The sequence below is a fragment of the Ovis aries genome, chromosome 25 (assembly GCF_016772045.2).
Source record: "Ovis aries strain OAR_USU_Benz2616 breed Rambouillet chromosome 25, ARS-UI_Ramb_v3.0, whole genome shotgun sequence".
Classification (NCBI taxonomy): Eukaryota; Metazoa; Chordata; class Mammalia; order Artiodactyla; family Bovidae; genus Ovis; species Ovis aries.
The window spans coordinates 43,006,408-43,031,278 of record NC_056078.1 but is presented as its reverse complement, the minus strand read 5'-3'; the positions used below and the strand labels follow the sequence as shown (position 1 = coordinate 43,031,278).

At 44.2% G+C, this 24,871-nt stretch overlaps 2 protein-coding genes across 10 annotated transcripts in view; both read left to right on the top strand.

The window, feature by feature from the left end:
* MSMB (microseminoprotein beta) overlaps nt 1-24,435 on the top strand; it is a 34,313-nt gene extending 9,878 nt beyond the window's left edge. For both annotated transcript variants that reach the window (XM_004021566.6, XM_042240809.2), the window contains exons 4-5: nt 41-2,488; nt 16,479-24,435. In XM_004021566.6, coding sequence (XP_004021615.1) covers nt 41-170 — 130 coding nt within the window. In that variant the 3' untranslated portion in view covers nt 171-2,488; nt 16,479-24,435. The remainder of the gene's footprint in view (nt 1-40; nt 2,489-16,478) is intronic.
* NCOA4 (nuclear receptor coactivator 4) lies at nt 2,355-24,435 on the top strand. 8 transcript variants are annotated; one of them, XM_012105548.3, is made up of 10 exons: nt 2,355-2,488; nt 16,479-16,633; nt 17,840-17,980; nt 18,161-18,249; nt 18,549-18,657; nt 19,211-19,300; nt 19,835-19,978; nt 20,949-21,968; nt 22,412-22,552; nt 22,895-24,435. In XM_012105548.3, exons 2-10 carry the CDS (start codon nt 16,493-16,495, stop codon nt 22,898-22,900), a joined length of 1,881 nt encoding a protein of 626 aa, XP_011960938.2. In that variant the 5' UTR covers nt 2,355-2,488; nt 16,479-16,492; the 3' UTR covers nt 22,901-24,435. The 8 variants fall into 8 exon arrangements, with proteins under 8 accessions (XP_011960938.2, XP_060262740.1, XP_060262746.1 ...); XM_060406763.1 differs by having other exon boundaries at nt 2,397-2,983; XM_042240807.2 differs by lacking the exon at nt 2,355-2,488 and adding an exon at nt 10,361-10,475.
* Nucleotides 24,436-24,871: the final 436 nt, after the last annotated feature.

The window sequence follows — 24,871 nt, the reverse complement described above, 5'->3', positions numbered from 1 at the left end:
ATCCTGTTCCTTCTAACACATGTTCTTCTCTCAATGACAGCGCAGCTATACCTATGGGTTTTGACAGAGACAAGTGCCAGGCAGTCTTCAACAAGGAGACCTGCACCTATACAGTGCTGGAGAAGGAGAACCCATCAAAGACCTGCGCTGTCGTGGCCTGGGTGTTATAATGCGCTGTTCATGGGGCCAGAGCTCCCCACCTGGGGGGCCCCAGGTTCTCCCAGGTCAGGCTTCCTTCTCCTATGGCCTCTAACAGCCTGATTGTATAACCCTACCTATTAGTAAAGAATGTTTTAAGCAAACACTTGAGTATGTGTATACTTTTAATTGACAAATTATGTATGCATTGATATAAACACACATTATAAAGCATGCAAACAGATAAAGGAGGAAACAAAAATAAATGTTGATAAAAGTTACGACTTTTTCCCTCCACTGCAACAGATCATTGTGTGTCCCTCACTCAGAGGAGCGCTGCTGCTTTTCTTGCTTTTGATCATCTGTGCCTTGCTGCCCCAGGGTCCCACTATCTGGTGAGCAATTCAAAAAATAAATATGTCTTGGAGATGAAATCCTCTTTTCTTTGAGGTTTCCATGCTTATTCTTCCTTCCTGTTCTTCAGAGAGCATCTTCTGGGTCCCTCATATATGTCCGTGTTTGCCTGAGGTTAACCTGGAAGAAGTGCCTCCAAGGCCACAGGCAGCCCAGTGGGTGTGAAAAAGCCAGGAGTCCTGACTTGCTGTTGGGGAATGGCTTGGGTACAGGGCTCCAGTATCAGTTTTTAAAACCTAGGAACTGAAAACAGTGACAGTGTTGATCGTCTCTTGCTGTTTCTGTGAACAGAACATTTGTTCAGTCAACAGGTCCTTCCTGGGTGCCTGGCAGTGCTCTGGGCCTGGGGACGCAGTAGTGAGCCAGGCCCCCGCTCTCTTGGGGCTTAGAGGTGGGTGTGTGTGAGTATGTGACGAATCGCAAGTGAGCAAACAGTCCTCTGTTGAACAATCCATGGACAATGGGTAAAGAGCTCTGTTTCACCTCTGGCCTCTCACCCCATCTGTGCAAACACTGCGTGGGCTAGTTGAGCAATCTTGGTAGGTCCTGGATCTTGGTCACCAGAAGATAATTTTTTAAAAAGTCGCTTGGTCACTTTTAGTTGCAAAAAACAAAAAAAAAAAGTCTTAATCCAGAATCCTCATCTGAATTGAAAAAGAATGAGGGACAGGAACATTAAGAGTATGATGCCATTTCATCTGCCTGGCAGTGCTCAAGATGATTTACTTCCTCATGGGGCTCCCACGGGCTTCTTAGACTTTCCCTCTTGCTCCTCTTTCTCCATAGCTCCCTTTCCAATCTGGTTTCTCTGGTAACTCAGATGATAAAGAATCTGTCTGCAACGCAGGAGACCTGGGTTCAAGCCCTGGGTTGGGAAGATCCCCTGGGGAAAAAATGGCAACCCACTCTAGTATTCTTGCCTGGGAAATCCAATGGACAAAGGAGCCTGGCCACCTACAGTCTGTGGGGTCACAAAGAATTGGACACAATTTAGTGAAAACAACAACATCCCTTTCCAGTCCCCTTCCATGGCAGCCCTTTTAGCTTCTGCATTTGCTTCCTGTTGCCCTCTGCTGAGGTAGCCTTGCCCCTTATCATTCTTGGGGGAGTTGCATAAAGTTGTATCAAAATCATTTCCCTTGCAAATCCTACTGAGATGGTTTTCCATCTTTCTGGGAAATCTGAGGAGCAGGTTAGCAGCTATTAATAGTATTAGGGACTTCTACAAAACTAAGACAAAGATCCTATTTTAACATCTGGTAATAAATAAAATTCCAATGTGGATAATGTCAAATTGTGAGGGGAGGTGTGTGGTGGCGGTGCGAACAGAGCGGTGGAATGCGGAGTGTAGACAATTGTGTGGTGTGTGATATGGTACAAGCAGACGCATGCTTTGCAGTCAGATAGTGAGGAGAAGGCAACGGCACCCACTCCAGCACTCTTGCCTGGAAAATCCCATGGGCAGAGGAGCCTGGTGGGCTGCAGTCCATGGGGTCGCAAAGAGCTGGGCACGACTAAGCGACTTCACTTTCACTTTTCACTTTCATGCATTGGAGAAGGAAATGGCAACCCACTCCAGTGTTCTTGCCTGGAGAATCCCAGGGACGGGGGAGCCTGGTGGGCTGCTGTCTATGGGGTCACACAGAGTCGGACCCGACTGGAGCGACTCAGCAGCAGCAGCGTTAAACTGGCAAAGAGACTGGTCTGCGGAGCAGGAAGACTTGTGCACCTGCACTCTGATCCCTCTGGGGGGCAGGCGAGAGCCTTGGGCTGACCCCGACTTGAGATCTCGCGAGACTGTCAAACGCGAGGTGTGAGGCGTGGGAGGAAGGCTGCGTTCTCGCGGGAGCTGTACCTCTGGGCCCTCGGCGTGTGTCTGGCCGGCGGCGGCGCGGTGAAGGTCCCTTCTGAACGCCCAGAGCGACACTCGGAGGCGGTAAGAACCGGAGCGGCCAGCGGGGCGGGCGTGCCTCCTTCCGCTCTCACGCCGCGGGAGGCTCTGGGGCGTCGTGGCCGTTTCTCGGCCCGGCCCGGGCTTGTCTGGGCCTGCTTTTGGAGGCCAGCCTCTCCCTCGGCTTGCCTGCCCGGAGCGCGACCTTCTCCCTGCCCGCCGGCCTGGGCTTGCCCTCCTCTCTCTGGCCCGCGACTTTCGGCCTCAGGGGTCACCTCTTTCTTCCTGCCCAGCCTGTCCTTCGTCCTTGGACGCGCTTGGCCCGGGAACCACCAACGCCAGCCTGCCCTTCCGCCTTGCCCCCAGCCCCGGGGGTGACAGCTCCAAGCTTTTGCTCGCTCTGGCCGAAGTCTTTTGGAGCGAGGAGGGGCCTGTTTTCCCGAACGGCCCCAGAGTAAATACATTCCTAGCCTGTTGGGTGGAAACAGACAGATTGCAATTTTTTTCGGCCCTCTACCCGCCAACCCGCCGTGACTTACGGTAAAGTGCTTGTAATTCTCTCCAGAATCCTGAGAGGTAGCTCCCTTATCTCCTTTTTACACATGAGAAGAGCGAGGCTGCTTAGCCCATTGCTTCACTCCACCAACAGTTGTTTAATTTAGCACCTGTATGTTCAGGGTGTTGAGGATATGACACTGGAAAAAAATATGGGCATAGTCCTTATTTTCATGGAACTAAATAATCGGGGCAGGAACAGTAATCGTGTGAATAGGCTTAAGTGCCACGTGGTATGACAGGGGATGGTGAGATCAAGAATGGCGGAAGGCAGAGAGTAATACTTGACCCCAGAGGCAGAGCCTTCTCATCGTACTGTTCTGTGTTGATTTCTAAGCAGGCTGAGGCTCACTGTGCCATAACTGTTGCCTGTACCCGCTTGGTAATATGGACGCCTAGTTGTAGGGACTGTTGAGTTACTTCTGGATGGGGATGGGGCAGTTCATCATAGTTGACTCATCTCTGCATGGGGGTACTAGTGTGACGTTTTCGGAGTCTTTGAGGAAGACTCACTCAAATGCTGCAGTGGAGTTAGGAGTGGGTGCGTGGACCTTGAGGCAGGTCACTTGTTTTGCTCTTTGAAGGCCTGCTAGTTTGCAGATTTGCTAAGTGAGATGACATAGGTCAAGTCTAGCAGGGTGACTTAGCTTACACTTTATTTCTCCCTCCTTTTCTGTTCTTGGGTTCCTAGGGAGAATCCTCAAGTTTTATGATAATGTGTTTGTGTTAAAATTCACTTCTCCAATTACCTTATTTTGGGCAAATAGGTATTTTAAAAGTGGAGAAGCATGGTGAGCCATGTAGGGAAAGGAAGATGTGATTCTCAAAGAGGGAGGAGATATCTTATTTTAAGAATTAGATCGGACTCCCTTCCCCACCACCATTTTACTTAAAGTCAGTTTAGCTGTGCCAGAATCTCAGGAGCCTCTGTAAGGGTTTCATAAAACTGTATAGGTGATTCTGATACAGATTCCTCCCCCACTAGCTTCTTGCTAGAATTTTATGATAATTTCCCTCCCAGAGTAAGTCTTAGCATACTTGAAGGCATTCAGAGCAGTCATTGCGGTGACTGCTGCACTTCTAAATTGCGGTCTCTGGTTTCAAAGTTTTCTTATTTTTTTAGTTTTTGGTGACTCAGTGTCACAAATTTCCCCCTAGATGCCACGTTTGCCATTGTGTCCCTAGGGACTATCACAGTATGTGTCAGTGTAGACAGTAAATCTTTGTAGAATGAGTAAGAAAATAACAGTACAGTCTTAACACTTTAAATGGTCCGTTCACCATCCATTGTGTGGTTAGAGAACACAGGCTCAGATCTTGGATTAAATCTTGGTTCTTTACTTGGAAGCCTGTGACTGTAGGTAATACATCTGACCTTGTCAAGCCGTAGTTTCCCTGTTTTAAAAACTGTATTTGTAATATGTAGGTACCTTAAAGTATTGTGAGGACTAAATGAGATGCTGTGTTTAAAAAGAAAGTCTTGCCTCATAGGTATATTGAATACTTCCTGAATCCGTTCCTCCAGCAGCGGCTTGCTGAGCGCCTCTGTAGCAGGGAGCGAAGGCCAGCCTCCGTCTGCGCCGAGTGTACGAAGTCTGCATTCCTTCTGTGATTTCTGAAGTGGGATCAGAAAACAAACGGCTTCTCCGTGTCAGCCTGTGACACATGCTGTGGAGATGGTGTTAAAACATGTTAAGGGGAAGTGTGTGGAAGGCAGACTTATTGTATATAGGACAACGAGGAAGATGACACTAGGGAGAGGGGCAGGCACAGAGATCTGGAGGAAAATGCAAGTGCCCGGAGGCATTCCGGGTATGCCGGAGGAGCGGCAAAGAGGCCATTGTGGCTGGGCTGAGCGGGCTCCGAGGAGGGCAGAAGTGGGCAGCAGTAAGGAGGGTTCTGCAGGAATCCTGGAGACAGATGAGGGTGACTTACGTAATTGATGAAAAAACTACAAAAAAAGTCTTCCTGTATTAGCACACTCATTCTCTTATCAGAAGTGATCAGAAACTATTCTAAATGCTGTATCATATATTAGTTACATCTGTGAATGTGTCACTTTATAATCATTACAGTACATGTATGCCATACACATATTAATGATTACATGGATTAATCTTTGACTCTTTCCAAAACAGTATGCCCAGTCTCAGAGAATCAAGACGCGTCTCTGTGAAGGATACACAGTGGCATGTGTTGCTAGACCAGAGAGCGTTTTCTGAGTGTTACTGAAGTCAGGGAATTCAGGGTCTCTGTATATGTACTAGTTAGCTTGCAAGTCTTCAGTGATTGTTAAAGGGACAAGCCAGTATGTAAGTACGGGATTAAGTTCCGTTTCATGAAGGAACCATAGACTGCTGTGGCAGTTTTACTAGTCTTTTTGCCACACTTTGGCCCTCTTAAAATTTTGCTCTCAGTTTTTATGTTGGCTTTTGTCTTCAGCATAGGTCTGTGTAAACACATTGTTGCACACAGAGGAGGCAAGCAGTGCAGGTGGCCTGAGCTGATAAGGGGCCGGGTTGACCCCTTCTGCTCTGGTGAATTGTTTTAGTAGTGTTTCTGTCCTTGTCAGTTAGAGGAGCAGCCATATGGTCCTTCTCAGCTTGTCTTCTTCGCTTGCTAAATCCTGACATTACAGTCAGTTTGTGAACTTCCCTCCTAGTCGACCATTACCTGGAATCCTGGCATGTCATCCTTACTCTTTGAATTAGGTAGATTCACTGGCAAGTGAGCAAAGGTTATCTTGAGGGTCCCTTTAAAACAACAACAACAAGCTTCTGCATGAATGCTTCGTTCAGACTCTCTCAGTCTCCCTGATTAGACTCTGACAGCCTCCCTGATTCTCTTGTCACCCCTGATTTTACTTGGCTTGATTATGCGATGAAATCAGGATAATCTGTTTTGAGGCTGAGGGTACGTTTGGGGCTGAATGTTCCTTTTAGCTAGCATTGTCTGGGGTCCTCTAGAGACATGACAGTTCGGTTCAGTGGAGGAGTGGGTGACAGGCAAAATAGGGTAAAAAGTTTTTTCTTGTCAGTTGGTCATAGACAGGAAGTTAAGTCTTTCAATGCTTGAACAATTACAGATTTGATAAGAAAATGATCTCGGGTATATTTTGAGTTTTAGTTTGGCATTATTTCTAGACCTCTAGGCTTCAGAGGAGGGAAAGTATTTTATCATTTGCTTGTCTCTGTCAGGAAAACCACAAGATATTTACCATATAAAATTAGGGATAAATTATTACTGTGATGATAGATAAATAATATCTTTTCCTATATTATGGCAAGAAGTTTCAAGTTGAAGATAGAGTACAGCCCTAGTTCTGAAAGCTTACCAGACCTCTGGGATGTGGGTGGAATTTCTGTAAAATCAGGGAAAAAACCCAGAGATGGCTGTAAGCGCAGTTACTGCTTCCCCTTCAACTCATGCATCAGCTAGTGCTTGTGAGTCTGCATAGTTGGGCTTTGATGGTAGGTTCTGGCATTGGGAAAGGCACTTTACATCAGAGCCTAGCCTGGAAGCATAGTTTCAGTAGCAATATCCTTGCTAGTTTTGTCTTGTTTGAAAGCAAACAGAAAGTAACAGTTGTGGTAGAAACATCTCCACTTCTGAAAAACCTTTCTGAATGGGACATCAAGTTGACTGCTTCTGTTTAAAGCAGAACTATACCACACTTCCCCTGGCTGGTCCGAAACTGAGCATTCGTTTCTCATGTAGTCATCCATCCATTTATCAAATAAGTGTGGAGCCTCTGTTGAGTTGAGGGTTGAAGCACTGTACAGCTCCAGGGACACCATTCTCTAGGTCAGCTCAGAGAGCACACGGAATGTGAAGGGGGCTTGGTAGCGCTGTGATGCTGACGCCAGGCCAGCAATGCCTGGCCCTGCTCTCAGGACCTCAGACTAAGGAGGCAGACATGCAGCAGCAAGGACGTGTGTTAGAGGTGTCAGAGTGGCAACTTACTCGAATTACACCCGGCCCAGAGGAGGCAGCAGCTAGCTCTGTGTGCATGTTAGCCATTCACTCGTGCCTGACTGTCTGCGACCCCATGGACTCCTCTGTCCGTGGGATTCTCCAGGCAGGAACACTGGAGTGGGCTGCCATTCCCTTCTCCAGGGGATCTTCCCAACCCAGAGATTGAACCTGGGCCTCCTGCATTGCAGGCAGATTCTTTACCATCTGAGCCACCAGGGAAGCCTCTATAGGTTAAAACTATTGAGAAATGGGATGCTTGGTTAGAAAAGGTTTAATAGTGGTGACTATGCTTTTCTGATTTAAGTATAGTCAGAAAAGCAGACAGGTAGGGAGAGGGGAGAGGTCTGGCATTGCTGGCAGAGAGAGCTGGGAGAGCCAGACTGGACGCGAGGAACCGGCCAGGTTCAGAAACTGCTGTCCAGAAGATCACGGGGTGGGGGCTGCTCTGGGGAGATAGCAGGAGAGTCAGGCTGAAGTCAGAAGACTCCAAGCTTTATTAGAAAAATTCGGACTTTATCCTGTAGGCAGGCGGGGAGCCATTGACAGTTGCAGTTTATGCTCTTTAAGTGAGATGATCTACTAATCTGCTAGGAAATAGACGGTTCTCCTGTTGGGAGATGGTGAGGAAATCTTGAAACAGAAGAGAGGTAAAATGTCTCATGACTTTTTCCCCTTTAGAACCTAAATATTTCATAAATATGCAAGGGCAAATAACAAAGCTTAAGGGAGTAAAAAGCTACCTGCAATGTCTGAATGCAGAATTTGTTTAGATTTTTATGAGTTTTTTTCTCCCTCCAGTTTTTATATTTGTATACTCTTTAGTCATTTCATCATAGTAACAATTAAAGCTGTCATAAATAGAATAACACTGACTCTCAGTGACTGTGTAGCTCAGTTCAAGTGAAGGAGAGCAGGCATTGGTCAGGATCTGGTAGAGAGGGCATAGAGACCACTGGTTATATAGGTGGTGGTCAACAAATTTCCTGTTGTATTCATTTTGTAACTATTTTTAGGGGCATATAAGAGAGATGAAAGTTCTTGACATTAGTCATATTTTTACAGAGAGTTGCTATAAAATACAGAGAATTGCTTCTTTCTAGCCACTGACTTAAAGTACAAAGGGCTATCAAATTTTAACTTTCATCATTCAGAGGTATGTCTAGCTTTATTTGTATCTTCACAAAATATGCTACCCAATGAAGATATTTTGAATTAAGACAGAAATTGTTTTCTCACTAATTTTCGTAGTGAATGACTGACATGGGACCCCAGAAACTGTGCCTCGCAGATGAAGCAGGCACGTCCATAGCTTGTGTCCATCTGGAATCTGAGGGACGCTTAACTGAGGTTTCTAGTCTTCCGTGTTCACTGGCCTCTGCTTTTTGTCAAGTGGTTTCACTCTGCTCTTAACTGTCATGAAAGTAGCTTCCGACGCATAGATGAGTCAGTCAGTTCAGTCTCTCAGTCGTGTCCGACTCTTTGCGACCCCAGGGACTGCAGCACACCAGGCTTCCCTGTCCATCACCAACTCCTGGAGCTTGCTCAGACTCATGTCCATCGAGTCGGTGATGCCATCCAACCATCTCATCCTCTGTCACCCCCTTCTCCTCCTGCCTTCAATCTTTCCCAGCATCAGGGTCTTTTCCAAGAGTTAGTTCTTCGCATCAGGTGGCCAAAGTATTGGAGTTTCAGCTTCAGCATCAGTCCTTCCAGTGAATATTCAGCACTGATTTCCTTTAGGATGGACTGGTTGGATCTCCTTGCAGTCCAAGGAACTCACAGGAGTCTTCTCCAGCACCACAGTTCAAAAGCATCAATTCTTCAGCGCTCAGCTTTCTTCACAGTCCAACTCTCACATCCATATGTGACTATTGGAAAAACCATAGCTTTGACTAGACGGACCTTTGTTGACAAACTAATATCTCTGCTTTTTAGTATGCTGTCTAGGTTGGTCATAGCTTTTCTTCCAAGGAGTAAGCGTCTTTTAATTTCATGGCTGCAATCACCATCTGCAGTGATTTTGGAGCCCAAGAAAATAAAGTCTATCTCTGTTTCCATTGTTTCCCCCTCTATTTACCATGAAATGATGGGACCAGATGCCATGATCTTAGTTTTTTGAATGTTGAGTTTTAAGCCAGCTTTTTCACTCTCCTCTTCCACTTTCATCAAGAGGCTCTTTAGTTCCTCTATACTTTCTGCCATAAGGGTGGTGTCATCTGAATATCTGAGGTCTTGATATTTCTCCTGGCAGTCTTGATTCCAGCTTGTGCTTCATCCAGCCTGGCATTTCGCATGATATACTCTGCATATAAGTTATACAGCCTGATAAGAATTAGTATTTCACAAAAAAAATTGATTTAAAAAGTGTGACAAGGTTGTATAGAATTTTGTCTTTGGCCTGATTGGATATGCAGGCTATGAGGATTATTTTCAGGGAAAATGGCATCAAACTAGAGTACCATGAGCATGACAATCATCAGGCAGGAAGTACTTACGGGGGCCAGGTACTGTCCTAAACATTTTTTATATACCAATTCGTATAATTCTCATTGAGTTGACCCATTATTATCGTCCTCATTTTACAGATGGGGAAACTGAGGCGTAGATTGGTTAAGTGACTTGCCTAAGGTTACACAGCATCTCAATGACAGAGCCAGGTTTTGCACCCAAATGGTGCAGCTCCAGAGTTCATTCTGGTAACTACTCCGTGTTACTGCCTCTCCAGGTAGGGCTTTTATTTCACTACTGTATCCCAGCACCTGGAATAGAGCTTGCCATCTGGCTGGTGCTCACTCAGTTTGTTGAATGAAAAGCATCCATGAGCATTAAATGCATAACTGGGATGAGGCCATGTGGGAGTGTGTTTGAGAGTCAGAGGGACACCGGGATACAGGTAGAGGAGTGTCACAGATGTGAGGAAATGGCAGAGCCTGAAGCAGAAGCCGAGACCTGAGCCTCAGCTAGGCTGGCGGCGGTGATCTCAGGGGGAGTCACGAACTACTGCCAGAACTCCGACAACTTCGGAAACCTTACTGACCCGCGTTTGGTATTTCTTTGTCGTGATTAGCAGCAAAATCCTTGGACGTCTTGACGCTTTGGGGTGTGGATCAGAGTGGACACAGAGGCTAGACGCAGGAGCAGGTGGACCGCGGAAAGGCTGGAGAGGAGCCCCTGGTGTCCCTCGAGGCTCTGCGGGCTGGCTTTGCCCGGAGTGGCCAGTGGCGGCGGCGCCCAAGCGGCTCGGAACCGAGAGTCTTGAGGGAGACGGGGTGGGCGTGGGGGTCCTCGGGCCGCGGGGGACTTGGGGGCCCCGAGTGGGCGGAGCCTCCGGCCCCGCCCCGCGGCCGACGTGCGCGCTCCCGCCCGCCCGCGGGGCGCTGCCGCAGGCGCTGGCGGGGCGGGGCGCTCTCTGCGGGCCCAGGGGCCTTTCTCACCCGGTCCCGGATAAAGCAGTGTCCTGCTTGCTGGGCAGCTCGCGCGCCGGGGCCTAGCTGGAGAGGAGGTATGTCCGGCAGCCCAGGGCCGCGGCGGGAGCCCTGCGGATGGCCTCCCCTGGGCGGGCCGGGCATGGGCCCTGCTGTGCGCATGCGTACTGAGCGGTACCGGTACCTGCTCTGAAACAGAGTGGACGCGCGGCTGCGGCTTCCCGGGAGGACCAGACGCAGGCTTCTTGGGGCAGCTGTGCTCCTAGAAAGTGTTGGGGAGCCTGGAGAGGCGCGTGTGTCACTGTTGCTTTTGAACTAGAAATGCCGTACTTGGCATTAGAGGGTGATGGCTAATATTGTGGTTCGTTCTCAGTCACTGCTTGGGAAAGTTGATGTGCAGGGATTGGCTGCTTATAGTTACATGTATAAAGGTAGACCTGAACGCAGTACGGCCTCAACTGTTAAGTGAGCCTAAAATGTGTTGTCGTGCATTTATTATCCCTTTTTTGTGCGTTTCTTCAGGCGTTAACCTTTGCAATGCAGTACGGTCTCAAGTGTTAAGCGAGCCTAAAATGTGCTGTCTTGCATTTATTATGCCCTTATTTTGTGCGTTTCTTCAGGCGTTAACCTTTGCTTACACGCTTTAAAAAATTAACAGAATCATCCTGAATTTCAGAAACTGTGGGCTAGGATGAGATACGTATATATAACCTTTGAGTTAATGATTTGTGATACTAAAAAAACCTTTAGTTTTAAAAACTGACGGAAGAAAGAACCCATTAAGGAATGTGTCAGGGTAAAATTGCATGTGGACTATTAGTGTAATTTTTTTCTTGAAAATTTGTACAAATATTCGGATATGTGCTGTCTCATCAGAGATAACCAAATGGACCATCAGTATTCTAATTTAGTAATTCATAGAAGATAAAAGTACCTTATGGGTCTTTTAGCAATGATTTAGATGCTAGGAATATAAATGAAAAATGGACATCTTGTTTGGAGAGGAGAGCAGTTTGGGAAGGAGTCAAACAGCGAGACCTGGAAGGTGCAGTTAGAAATGATACAAGCCGTCGTTTGGACAGAGGATGCAGAGTTTTTGTGAGGTGTGAGGTCAGAGCCCAGGGCTCTTGCTCCTGTCTTTCGTGCTTGGAAGTGTTTTCGTTATTCTGAGCCTGTCATGACGTGCTGTTTATTTTTGTGAGCATTATCTAAGGAAGAAGGCTATGAAAAATTGTTTTGAGGATTATGAATGGACTGAGATTCTTAATGGAAGTTGTTCCAGGAGTAACGCATTGGAATGTTGACTTTAACCTCCTGTTGGCAAATAAAAAGAATATATGGGCGACGCGCTAAAGGAAGAGCAAACTGGCCAGGAGGGAACCCAGGCCTTGACCCTGGGAGCTCTGGCTCTGAACCCGGCTCTCCACGTTGCGGCTGTGGTGGCCCTGCAGATGGGCCGTCTAAGCTCGCTGGGTCTTTGTGGCATCATCAGTGTAATGAGAGCAGTCCATCACAGAGACGCCCAAGAGTTTTCTAACTTTCAGTTGTGGTCAGTGTTGGTCACAAGAGGGTTATAGCTCTTTGGAAATTTTATGGTTAAACCATATGACAAGGACTTAGCTTCATTTGCGGTTTAGTTGCTCAATTATTGTTGCCTGTCCTTTGGATTTCATAACTAGATTTGTGCAGAGTATTGTGCAAATATGGCACATACAGTTTGTGGAACTCTCCTTTGAGGAAAGAAAATGAAAGTTGCTCAGTCGTGTCTGACTTTTTGCGAGTCATAGAGTCATTCCACTCCATACAGTCCGTGGAATTCTCCAGGCCAGAACACTGGAGTGGGCAGCCTTTCCCTTCTCCAGGGGCTCTTCCCAGCCCAGGGATCCAGCCCAGGTCTCCCGAGTCGCAGACTCTTTACCAGCTGAGCCGCCGGGGAAGCGCTTGAGGGGAGGCGCTTGAGGGGAAAGGGGTGGTGTGGGGGTGGGGGCTCTCCGGCAGCAGGAGGGCCTAGTGGGCTGCCCGAGTGGGCAGAGCCGGCTTTGAGGAAAGTATGTTTTTCCAGGAGCTTTATTTATGTGAGGAATGTGTGTATTTCTTGCTTGATCTCTTTCCTCCCCCAAAACCTTGAACAGAAATCCTAGGGGAAGGGAAGCTTTAGAAAGCACTTAAACTTTTAACTTGTCTCAAACAAAACCACCCCACACGTTTAAGGCAATACTTTTTTTTTTTTTTTTAAGTCAATCCTCTTTTGAAGGTAGTAGGCAGAAAAGTGTGTGTATACTTAGTATATAAATATATTAGAGGGTTTGCTCTGTTATATAGTGAGAGAGAAGATGGAGAGCTATACAGGTACCACACCCTGGCCACCAAGTCTCTGTGGTAGATCTTGTTCTCTTCACTTGCTAATTAGAACATTAGGTTCAAAAAGGGCAGACAATTCAAGGTCATAGCATTAACTGATGGCTAATTGATTCTGAGTCAGAGCTTTGTCACTTCAGAGCCTTTTCTAGTTTCCGTGCTGCTTTCTATAGTCCAAAGGTAGAGATTCCGAAGGTCCCTGTAACTCAGCTAAACCTAATTACAGAAGCAACCAAACGTAAAAAAGTGCAGTGTGCAGGGCTTGGGTTAAGCGCCTGTAGGCAGATATTATCTGTTTATCTTTACTGCAGCACTTGGTATTAAAAGCTACTGTTGTCTCCGTTTTTCTAGAGGAAATTGTGGCCCAGAGAAGTTAAGTAACTAGCTCATGGGTCTCAAGGTTGCAGATGTAACTGGAATTCCGGTTTCTCAGGCCTCAGAGTAATCTCTTCAACATCACACTTGCTGCACTGGCTCTCCAACCTGAAACAAACAAAGTGTTGAAATTGACTGGTATGGACTTAGATAACTCAAACAAGTGTCTGAATGTGGCAGTTCAGGACTGGCTTCACTTTACTGTGGTTAGAATTCACGTGTCGGGTAGAGTTCTTGATTTCAGCTCCGAGGGTTTCCCCCTCACTGCAGGACAAGAAGACAGACGGGCACAGCTTCTTTCTCGGGATCTAGGCTGTGGCAGCTGACCACCCCGTGACTGCGCCAGAGGAAGGAGGAGGGTCAGAGCCAAGGGCAGCAGAGGGACAGACGTCCCTGGGCTGGGTGTAAGAGGATGAAGCAGGTTCTTAAAGACCCTTACTCTAACCAGGTGACTGTTCTGAAGGATAAGGCTCCTTTTATTTTGAAAACAAGATGGGTAAATATGTGGCAAAGAATCAGTTTTGTGACTTTGAAATCTCATCCTAATTTGTATCCATAGCTAATAAGGGGACAGTCCAATTTGTGTGTTTCTGCTATATTCTGTTCTTGGTAGGCAGAGTGCAGTATTTGTGATTGCTTTGAGAAGACCTACTTTTCTACATTGTATGCGTTTGAATTTGTTTCCCACATGGTCTAGAGCTATGGAGTTTTTTAACACTGTTTAATTTACTGTTATTGCTTAAAATGTACACTGCGCCAGGCATTGTGGCATCCCACACAAATGGTGAGGAACTAAGAGTGGGAAGTGAGGCACAGGTGAAAGTCGTTTAATATATTTGAGAGCTGAACATGCTTTCGTGTAACTTACGTGCAAAGTGAAGCAACTTGTGGTGGTGAGGTGGCGTTCTGCTCTCCGACTGTGAGCCAGCATTTTACCCACGTTTTGCGGGTTCCTACTGCGTGCTCTGAGTGTACACTAAGGGGTGTGTTTAAACAGGGCAGCTTACAGTGAAAATGAAGGTAGCAAAGTCATGTTTTAAGGGGTAAAAAAATCTCCAAGGGGATTCCTGTCGAATCCAGTTAATGAAGCCCTTCCCTTTTCAGAGTTGATTATAGGGAACTAGACTGTGGCAACGAAATAGCAGGGGGGAGTTAGAAAATTTCCTGAGTCTTTCTGCTATTTTTAGTGAATCTAGCTCTTGGTCAGGAGTAATTCCACTGAATTTCTTCCTCCCGTTGTCTTGTCTCTGAGGATGGGGAATCTCACTGCATTTGGCTTTTCTTAGATTCTAGCGAGTTAGCCACCTGGCCCTAAACTTCAGCCTGAAGATGCAGCGTAGGCCAAGTTCCTTGCGCCTCACGTGAATTGTCAGCCATTTGCAGGACTCGGAGAAGGTGATGGCACCCCACTCCAGTACTCTTGCCTGGAAAATCCCATGGACGGAGGAGCCTGGTAGGCTGCAGTCCATGGGGTCGCTGAGAGTCAGACATGACTGAGCGACTTCACATTGACTTTTCACTTTATGCATTGGAGAAGGAGATGGCAACCCACTCCAGTGTTCTTGCCTGGAGAATCCCAGAGACGGGGGAGCCTGGTGGGCTGCCTTCTGTGGGGTCGCACAGAGTCGGACACGACTGAAGCGACTCAGCAGCAGCAGCAGCACTGGGTAGACTGCTGTTCCCCTGACAGCTGGCTGGCTTCTCTGCAAAGGTCTTTTCCTTTAGGATTATTAGGAAATTTCTTTTATATGTTGCCTCAGATATCTGCAATTAATCCTTCTCTACTCCTTTTGGGTCATTCTGAACAAGTCTAATTCTATTTGACAGGTCTCCAAATATTCCAGAATAGTAATCTTATTGTCCCAGAAACTTCTCTTACCTAGACTAAACAGCCTCTCTTCCTGGAGAAATTTTTCATGGTTTTGAGGCCCCTTTCTTTTTCTTTTTTTCCTAAATGCCTGTTTCTGAAGTTTGTTATTCAGAGGGAAATTTCAAAAGTAGTCTAATAAATGTGGAACAGATTAGTCCTGTGGCGAATGTTAGGCTTTTGGTAAATGTAGTCATATAGTAAGTAATCTTTTCCTTGAGATCCAGTGTACTGCTAACTCATATAAAGCTTGCTTTCAATTAAAAATCCCCATTCTTTTATAAATACTGTATCCTAAGGCATATATATGGAAGTCTAGAAAAACGGTACTGAAGAATTTATTTACAGGGCAGCCGTGGAGAAACAGACAGAGAGATTAGATCTATGGACATGAGGAGAGGGGAGGAGAGGGTGAGATGGATGGGGTGAGATGGATGGGAAGAGTAACAGCGAAAGTTACATTACCATATGGAAAATAGATAGCCAAGGGGAATTTGCTGTATGGCTCAGGAAATTCAAACAGGGGCTCTGTATCAACCTAGAGGGGTGGGATGAGGAGGGAGATGGGAGGGAGCTTCAAAAGGGAGGGGTTTTATGTATACCTGTGGCTGATTAATGTTGAGGTTTGACAGAAAAAATTCTGTAAAGCAATTGTCCTTCAATAAAAAATAAATTTAAATCTCCATTTTTGAAAAACATTGTTTTCCATTTTGTCCTCCCCCATTCAAGCAAAAACAAAGGCTGCATTTTGTTTTACAAGGTTTAACAGCTCTGTAGAGAGTGTCTTGAAATCTGTTCTTGTCACAGCCCCCTGTTATCTCCAGCTTTAATCTCTTATGTGTTTTCATCCTGGCAATTAGAGAAAACTGTTGAGTAATCAGGGAAAACAGGGGCATACCTCTAAAAATTTAGCATACTGGTTTTAATCCATTATCCTTTGAGTACTTTGTAAAACATAATTTTATGATTCAGTTTAGTTGTCCTGTTTCGCCTGTGTTTACTTTGTCCACAAAGGTAGTATACAGCCTTGTCATGGGTCGTACTGTTGTCCACATATGTCTACAGCATTGCTTGGACGGGTCAGTTTAGTAAAACTACCCAAGAAGGAAGTGACTTTGGATTCTAAGTAAAAAAAATTACCTGGGATCCATCTAAGCCTACGGATTCACAGGGGTTAGTGAATCCATGCTGGGCTACTGTGATCATGGCCTCCTTTTCTCAGTATTTAGAAACCGTCTCTGATTTTAGATTTATCCAGGATAGATAGGGCAGGACAACAGTAGCGGTGGGGGTGGGGTGGGTGCGGCGGATAGACAAGTTACATTTATTAAGGGGATGCTGTGTGCCAGGTCCTGTGTTGGAAGTGATGTTAAGTAGTCATGAATAGTAACTGGGAGTTGGCTGGATGATCATTTGGGGGAATGACTGCAAGGTGTGTGGTTGTAATTATAGTGCAAATTGGATCTTTTTTCTTTTAAAGGAGCAAGGTGCGGAATGAGTGTCTCACGGGACCAGAGCGGCTGCCCCGCTAATGGAGAGCCCCTTTCGAGGTGCTGTGATGCGCGAAGGGACTTGGAGCTTGCTATTGGTGGAGTTCTCCGGGCTGAGCAGCAGATCAAAGATAACTTGCGAGAGGTGCGGCGTGTGCTTTTCTTTCCCCTTGTCTGAACTCTTAGCACAGGTCTAGTTAGAGCATAGCCAAGGGATTGGCTTCTCCAAACCAGAAAGGTTTTATCCCAGGCCTTGCATCATCTGCCTGAAATGTTGGTGCTTTTGATTCCAAAGGGAAAATGGAGCAGATGTTAGAAGAATCTAGAGATTCTTGTACCACCTTACAGAATCCACCTTAGCCTGCGTTTCCGCTGGCTGCTCTGTGTGGTGGCTGTGCCGAGCTGAAAAGCAGCGAAAGGAATGAGGTCAGCTCGTTGAACTGGCCGCTTGGGCTCCTGGTGCACACAGAATGGCACTTGCGCAGCCCCTGCCGTCTTTTAATCTGGTGCTGGCGTGGCACGGCTCTGTAAATGAGTCAGTTGTTAAGAGCAGGCCAAGGTGAAATCCGTTCCTTTTGTTGGCCTAACAGCATTCTGTTGGTGAATTGGTAGACCAAGTATTACATGACCGAAATACTATTTTACTATACAGAAAAAGGTGTTTTGAAATACAGTTCCTTATGTGGATTCTCATGGATAATTTATAGCCATTAAGATTTTCTTCCATAGGATTTTTATATTCATCTCTCTTTTGCATCCCTGTTGATACTTCCAGAAACATTTAGCTAATAATTTTATGTAAACCGTCTACCCTTATAGTCCTCTGGCTGTTGACACGTAGTGGTTCGTCTCGTCACTAAATTGGCCTGCTATAAATGTGTTGCTTCTTCATAGGGTGAGAAAAGGGATAAGGGCTAGCTAGTTACATTCTTGTCTTATTCCACTGATGATTTTGTAAAACTATAGGTTTTCAAATTATGTGGAAAACATAGGGGAATCAGTATTACATGACATATCCTTGTATTTTCTTTTGACTCCTTTAGGACACCCAAAATAAACCTTATCCTCTTAGAAGGAGGAGTATTGAGGGTTTTAGAGCTTAAAGATGCTTTTATGACTGAAAATCTTAAACTGGGTCCACGGGGCTTTGATTCTTCCATGGGTGGGCTGTGGGACACTCAACCCTGAAATTACAGGCAAAATTTTCAGTGCGTGCATTTTTCTGGGGAGATACTCCATATGTGTCATCATTGGATAATCAGAGGATTTGTGACCCCCAGAAATTTAGGAACCTTACCATTCTGTGGGAAACATTGTTCTTTGGTGAAGCTAACATATTTATGTTTCCTAGGTCAAAGCCCAGATTCACAGCTGCATAAGTCGCCACCTGGAATGCCTTCGAAGCCGTGAGGTGTGGCTGTATGAACAGGTAGACCTCATCTATCAGCTTAAAGAGGAGACGCTTCAGCAGCAGGCCCAACAGCTCTACTGGGTAAGACGACTGCAAGGCCATAAGACGGCTTCTGGTCTCCAGAGACTGTCTTTCCTGTCATGAAGCACTAATACAGATCAGATAAAAACCTAATCTCAAGTGCTGTTTGCTGTTTGTTAGCTTGGATACACTTGGTGCTTTTCGTATCATTGTGGCTCTATGATTTCATTTTTCTTCTAGTTGCTGGGCCAGTTCAATTGTCTTATTCATCAGCTGGAGTGCACCCAAAACAAAGACCTAGCCAATCAAGTCTCAGCTTGCCTGGAGAGGTAAAGACCCTTCTTGTGTGTTTTGATTTTGGCCCTTTGACTTTGGTGTATTAAAAAGTCACTTTGTAACTCTTTGCATGACTTGGATTTAACTTAGTGTTAAACTTAACGTTTGTTTGATAATATCATCTTGCTTTAAATATTTAATATCATACTTGGTGGTACATGGTTAAGTCATCTATCTTTGGTTGAGTTACTCAACCAAACTTCAAATAATTCACAATTTGGTTTTTATTTTGGATGAATTTGAAATAGATATTTCTTTAAAATAGCCAGATTTTGTTTACTTTTTTCTCCAGATTGGGCAGTCTGACCCTCAAACCTGAAGATTCAACTGCTTTATTCTTTGAAGCCGACATAACTGCCCTGCGCCAGGCAATCACCACATTTGGGTCTCTCAAGACCATTGTAAGTAAATGTTCATCTCAGAAGGTTCATAGTGAGCTTCTCAGGTCTGTGGCCCGTCACATGGTCTTAAAAATAGCACATTGTCACTATGAAAAGGGACTTTCTTGAGAATTTGGTAAGCTTTAGAAACTCAATATTCTGATTGCATTTATAGAGCCTTAGGCTGGTAGTGCTTGGAATGTATTATTGACTGGTTGATTGTCTCTGGAATTCCTCTTTGTACCTCTAAATACCTTTGACTTATTTCTTAGGAAATTTATGGCTTGAATGGTCTGTATAGAGTCAGATGTCGTCTCATTTGGGTCTTGTTAGTAGTTGTAGTACCACCAGCTCTGGTGAAGGTTTCTTCTGTGAAGGTAGTTATGTGGTAGATAGAGGATTCTCAGATTCTATAACTACTTCGTAGGTCACTGAATCTAGTGTGAGGAAGATTTATTCTCGTGAACTGTAACACTTTGCTTAGTACTTTTGGAATTTAGGGATTACAAGTTCACTTTTTTGGTCTGAAAGCATAACATTAGTAAACACAACTGATTTGCTTTTTATCTTATAGCAAATTCCTGAGCACCTGGTGGCTCATGCTAGCTCATCAAGCATTGGGTCCTTCTTGGAGAAGAGAGGCTACATCCCATTGCCAGAGCAGGTAAAATGTCATTTTGTTTCTGGTAACTGAGTATTATTTGGCTTGTATTTCTTTGGGGTTTTGATTATATCACTTTTTTTTTTTTTTTGGCTATCATTTATTTGTAAAAAGGCACAAATGGTAATAAATGAGTTTATACAGTTAAACGCTTCCCTTGAGACTGAATGTCAGAAATTTAGAGGTTTTAGACATGTTCTGTAAGAAAGTAATTGTTATCAGTTAGTTCATAAGAAATTATCATTAGCTCTATGATTGGGTTGGTTCTCTTAGGGATCCTTCTCTTGATCATTTACTTCTGAAGGCAGTGTGAGAAGTGTGAATATAGCATCCTAAAAGTTTTGAGTTGAGAAGCTGATTTCCAGCTGTACTCTTTGATTTGTAATTGTGAAAATGGAGGCTTAGGGGAATCATTTGACTTGTGCAGGGTCAGCACTGGGCCAAGATTAAAGAGCTTGGGTCTCCTGTTTTTCTGGCAAACTTTCTGCTGCATTTGACATTGCCTTGTTAAGCAGCAAAGTATTGTGTGATTAGCAGAAGTCGGCATCCAGCGCCACAGCTGTCCCTCTCAGTGAATGGCTCCTTGGAAGCAAACCTGCCGTCGGTCACCAGGCTCCTTACCTGCCCAGCACCAATCTCCAGGACTGGCTCAGCCAGAAGCAGACCGTGGAGAACAGTCAGGTGTGTTGCTGCCCCTGTTGGTTCTGAGATAGATGATGTAATAGATGGGGTTAGTTACTAACTGACAGCATGTCTTTGGTTTTTAGTTCTAGTCTGGGAAACATATATTTTAAAGATAACATTTTATTACAATAGTGACAACCTCTTCACTGTAGAGAAAAAGCTTAGGAAAAAACTATATAAAGAAATACAAGCTCATAACCCCGCGTGCAGAAACTACCACTGTAACATTTCGTTTATGCTACATATACGTGCATGAATATCTGTCACTTAATTTCTTCCATAAAATCCCTCATAGTATATAGTATTTCATTGATGGGCTAAAACTTCAGGTTTTCTGAATATAAATAAATTTCTTTTGCGTGTCCAGGAGATAATCATTTCTATGCATTCTTGATTAGTTCTTTAGGAATGAATTCTTAGAAATTGCATTCTATAGTTCTGCAGACCCTTTAAGGCTTTCAGTACACACTGTCAGTTTGGGTTTCCAGAAAGTCCATACCAGTTTATATACCCTCTTCCCTAAACATCTCTAACAGTGGCAGTCATTTACAAGTTTTTCTCTGAATTTAACACAAAAGAATAATTTTACTTTTTGAGTTTCTTAGGTTACTAAGGAGATTGAGTATTTTTCATTTTTATTAGCTAACTTTGATGACTTCTCTAATCATATTATGACTCATTTTGGTCTTTATTCATAAATGCACATGTAGAAACTACTTGTCTCTTTTCTACAAGATGTGCTATAAATGCTTTCTCCTAGTTTGCCTTTTTTTTTAAACTGCAGAAAATTTAAGTTTTAATATAATTATGTATTTTAATATCTCAGAGAAATCCCATGTCTTTTGGCTATGTATACTTAAACTTAGAAACATTTTGTAGTGTGGTAAATATAAGTAGAACTCTTATCATTGAATTTCAAGGCAGTCATAATATTCTAGCAAAGTAATATTGTGTATTTTTTGTGTAGACGTCTGCTAGAGCCTGCAGTTTCTTGAATAAAGTCTGGGGCAACCTAAAGGGTTTGGAAAACTGGCTCCACAAGAGTCAGCAACAAGAAGTTTCTGAAAAACCAAGCTACCAAAGGTCTAACAGCTGTTCTACTGCCAGTTCTTACTCCGTGGAAATCGAAGTGGTTGAAGATACAGAGCCTCTTGATCAAGATGAGATGGATCTTTCTGACTGGCTGGTAACTCCCCAGGAATCCCATAAGCTTGAGAAGCCCGAGAATGGCGGCTGTGAAACCACCAGTGAGAAGTTTAAGCTCTTGTTCCAGGTGTTCCAGGAGTCCTACAATGTGAATGATTGGCTTGTCAGGTCCGATTCCTGTACCTGTTGTCAGGGTAACCAGCCCAAAGGTGTGGAGATTGAGAACCTGGGCAGTCTGAAATGCCTCAACGACCACTTGGAGGCCAAGAAACCCTTGTCCACTCCCAGCCTGACTATTGAGGATTGGCTTGTCCAGAACCATCAAGACCCATATAAAGTAGAGGAGGTCTGCAAAGCCAATGAGCCCTGTACAAGTTTTGCAGAGTGTGTATGTGATGAAAATTGTGAGAAGGAAGCTCTGTGTAAATGGCTTCTGAAGAAAGAAGGAAAGGATAAAAATGGTATGCCTGTGGAACCAAAGCCTGGACCTGAGAAACGTAAAGATTCCCTGGACATGTGGCTCTCTCCATCCAGAAGAGAGGCAGCAGAGCAAGCTAAGGCACCCAAGGCAAGGGCTTCTAGAATTGCTGATTCCTTCCAAGTCATAAGGGACACTCCCTTGTCAGAGTGGCTCATGACCCCCTCACACAAAGAAGGATGTCCCAACAAGGAAGTGCCTCTTACTGAGGACAGGGCTGGCAAACAAAAGCCTACAAGCCCCTTGGCCACTGCCTGGTGTCCCTTTAACACAGCTGACTGGGTCTTGCCAGGAAAGAAGACAGGAAATCTTAGCCAGTTATCCTCAGGAGAGGACAAGTGGCTACTTCGAAAGAAGGCCAAGGTGAGCCAAGACATTAAAAAAGCACCACTTGAAGTATATTCAGTAGATTTTTATTTTCTTAATCCCAAACCTTGCATTTTCTTAATCCCAAACTTTGCATTTTCTTAATCCCAAACCTTGCAAATAAATGGACCAGATCCTTAACTATCTTAACTGTTAAATGCAGCTTAAGTATTAATTTTGGGGCCATGTTAGCAACGGAATGGAACACTTAATGATTATTCATACTGAAGCTTGTATTTTCTATGCCCCAAATCCGCATCTGGCCTATTTTATTGCAGTTTACGGAAAAATTAGGAGCAGAGAAAATAGTTGTCACTTTGCTCTGTTACTAGCACGCCCAGCGTTCGCATCACTCTTTATAGACACTAGACTGGAAGATGACTTGTTGGCATCACGCCTCCCAGCTGTCATGGAGCAACCCACCCTCTGTCTTGTTGCAGGAAGTGTTACTCAGCTCACCCCTACAGGAGGAGCACAGCTTTCCCCCGGACCGGTACGGCCTCCCAGCAGTTTGCGATCTCTTTGCCTGTATGCAGCTCAAAGTTGATAAAGAACAGTGGTTGTATCGAACTCCTCTACAGGTCGGTATATGCCGCTAGTGCAAATGCTGCAGCTCTAGCTGCTTATGGCTTGTCTTATGTATGAATTCAGTTTGCTCACCAAAGTGTATTTCTGTTAGTGGTTTGTGTATTAGGTGAGGTGGGAAAAGAGAGATCATAGAAACTTCGTGTTTCACTTGAACTTGCTCCATGAAATAACTGGGACATACTTGAAAGTAACCTTTCCAGATGATGTAGCTGTCAGAATTTTTGGAGCCTGTGTGGTTTCTAATAGCTTATTGAGAAATGAGAGCTTTAAAGTGGGAAGACATTTGCTTTTAATCTTACAGTGAAGTGACTTTTTATGTGGACTTTTTTTTACAGATGTGAAGGAATCGAGTACTAGTCAATCAAATTTTCTGCAGATTATCACAAATCCATGAGCTGAGTGACTGTGGCTTGCGAAATCATTGTCTCTGGGTCTGATGTAGTTCCTTTCCTCCCCAGTCTCGAACTAGTGAAGAGAAATTAGTCATCAAATTATGAATTACTGTGGAAAAGAAAAAGGTGATTTGTTGATGCTGAGGTGATTCAGGTTCTTTCTTACAGAAGTATTAATTCACCCCTATGCTAGAAATGCATCTTGGTGGGTAGGTCTTTCTCATAAGCCTCCATGGCTCCTTAGATTGGGTGGTTATTAGAAGTACATTAAAACACTGTAGTTTTGAAAATGAAATAGTTCTATAATCAAAGTGTGTTGATGTATTCTAAAGCTAGTAAAATTACCTTTCAATTGGCAGTCTTTGGATGCTTCCCTTATCCTGGGTTTTCTTCCATTAATGGTGAATTTTCTATTTAATTAATATTCTATTGCATTTTACATCATTAACCTTGCCAATATAGTGGTTTTTTCTTACCAAAACACATATTGAAAGTCTTGGCAATTTTTGACATTTATTACAAAACATTTTAGCTTAGGTGCCAGATTCTACATTTCTTCTTTGGAAAGACATTCAGATTTTGCAAGATCTGTCTGTATTTCCTTCTCTAAATGTTATTGTGAAAGAACTTCTCTTTCGGAAGGGCTCCATACTGCTTGAAGACTATGTTCAGAGTAGTTCTCGTCTCTTCCAAAATATTCTGAAGAACTACAGGCAGCAGAGCCCCAGTGCTGACTAATCAAAAAGCAAACTATGTTGGAAATGTACTTGAACTGTTCACTATCCTAAGTGTTATTGGTGCATCCTGTGTAAATGGAAGCTGAACTTGACACCTGGTGCTTTTAACTAGGCATAAATTAAACGTCCGCTCACTGCAAGCATAGCATACCTATACCTCTAATAAAAGTGTAATGCAGTGACATTTTAGTGAATAGGAAGTTTTGAACACTTGTGCCTTGGGGTGTTTATTGAAGCTTTATGAAAACTATCAATGTTTCCTTAGTATCCTTAAAGTTATGTCCGTGCTTTAAAAAGTTTCTCTGTAGGAGAGGTGGTATTTATACCATGTTTTAAAATTCTCTAAAATGAGACATCTTAGCTGCTTTCCACTTTTAAACTATCAAGCCACTCAACTTGCCTATTAGAAATACCTGTAAAGTCTGTGATGTGGTCATCTGGAAAGCCCCTTTGGGGAAACATCACAGTCCCCAGTGTCACTGCCATACAGCTTCACGAGAGTTCTTAACCACAGCTGAAAGGAGCCTGTTACTTTTTAGTTCTTCCAGATACCATTTAGAACTTTAAAGGTGGTGGGTAAAAACTTAAGCAGCTTCTCCATTATCTTAGGTTGCAGGAAACTGTAGTTGAGGTTTAACAGGCTGTGTCTCCCTAAATTAACATTAATCACTATGCTGAGTATCTAAACCATTCTTTTGCATTGATGCATTTTGTATCTGCCTCCATTCATTAAAAGCGTAACACCCATATAATTGTCCTGTGTGTTTGTAAAACATCTTGTCACAAAATTATATGAATGTGGTATCCTTTGGTTACAAGCACAGCTGAGAAACACTTGAACATAAAAAGTTCTTATATTCACTTAAAATGCTGTTTTATCACTCCTGAATTAGCAAACAGGTATGTTATTACTATCTGCTGTTGTCTTCTGGTTTTCTGCCAAATTCCTGCTAGCTAGATGTGTTCAGAAAGGCTCTACTTCACCTTCTCTGTAATCATAATAGCCAGCAGTTGTTTATTACGTATGTGTGTGACCTAGAGTGCATTATTTGGTTAATTTCATTTCATAATGAGAAAACAAACTCAGAAATCACATAACTTGTCCCCCCTTTCTGCTGCGTTCCCAGGGCTCCCTTAGAAACTTCCAGCTCTGTCTATGCCATCTCTCTCATCGTCTCCAGTG

Coding starts and splice junctions, on each gene's coding strand:
- NCOA4 (XM_060406757.1), top strand. CDS start 16,493: ATGAGTGTCTCACGGGACCAGAGCGGCTGCCCCGCTAATGGAGAGCCC. Junction 16,634..17,839: donor TCAAAGATAACTTGCGAGAG/GTGCGGCGTGTG, acceptor TATGTTTCCTAG/GTCAAAGCCCAGATTCACAG. Junction 19,301..19,834: donor ACATCCCATTGCCAGAGCAG/GTAAAATGTCAT, acceptor TGTGATTAGCAG/AAGTCGGCATCCAGCGCCAC.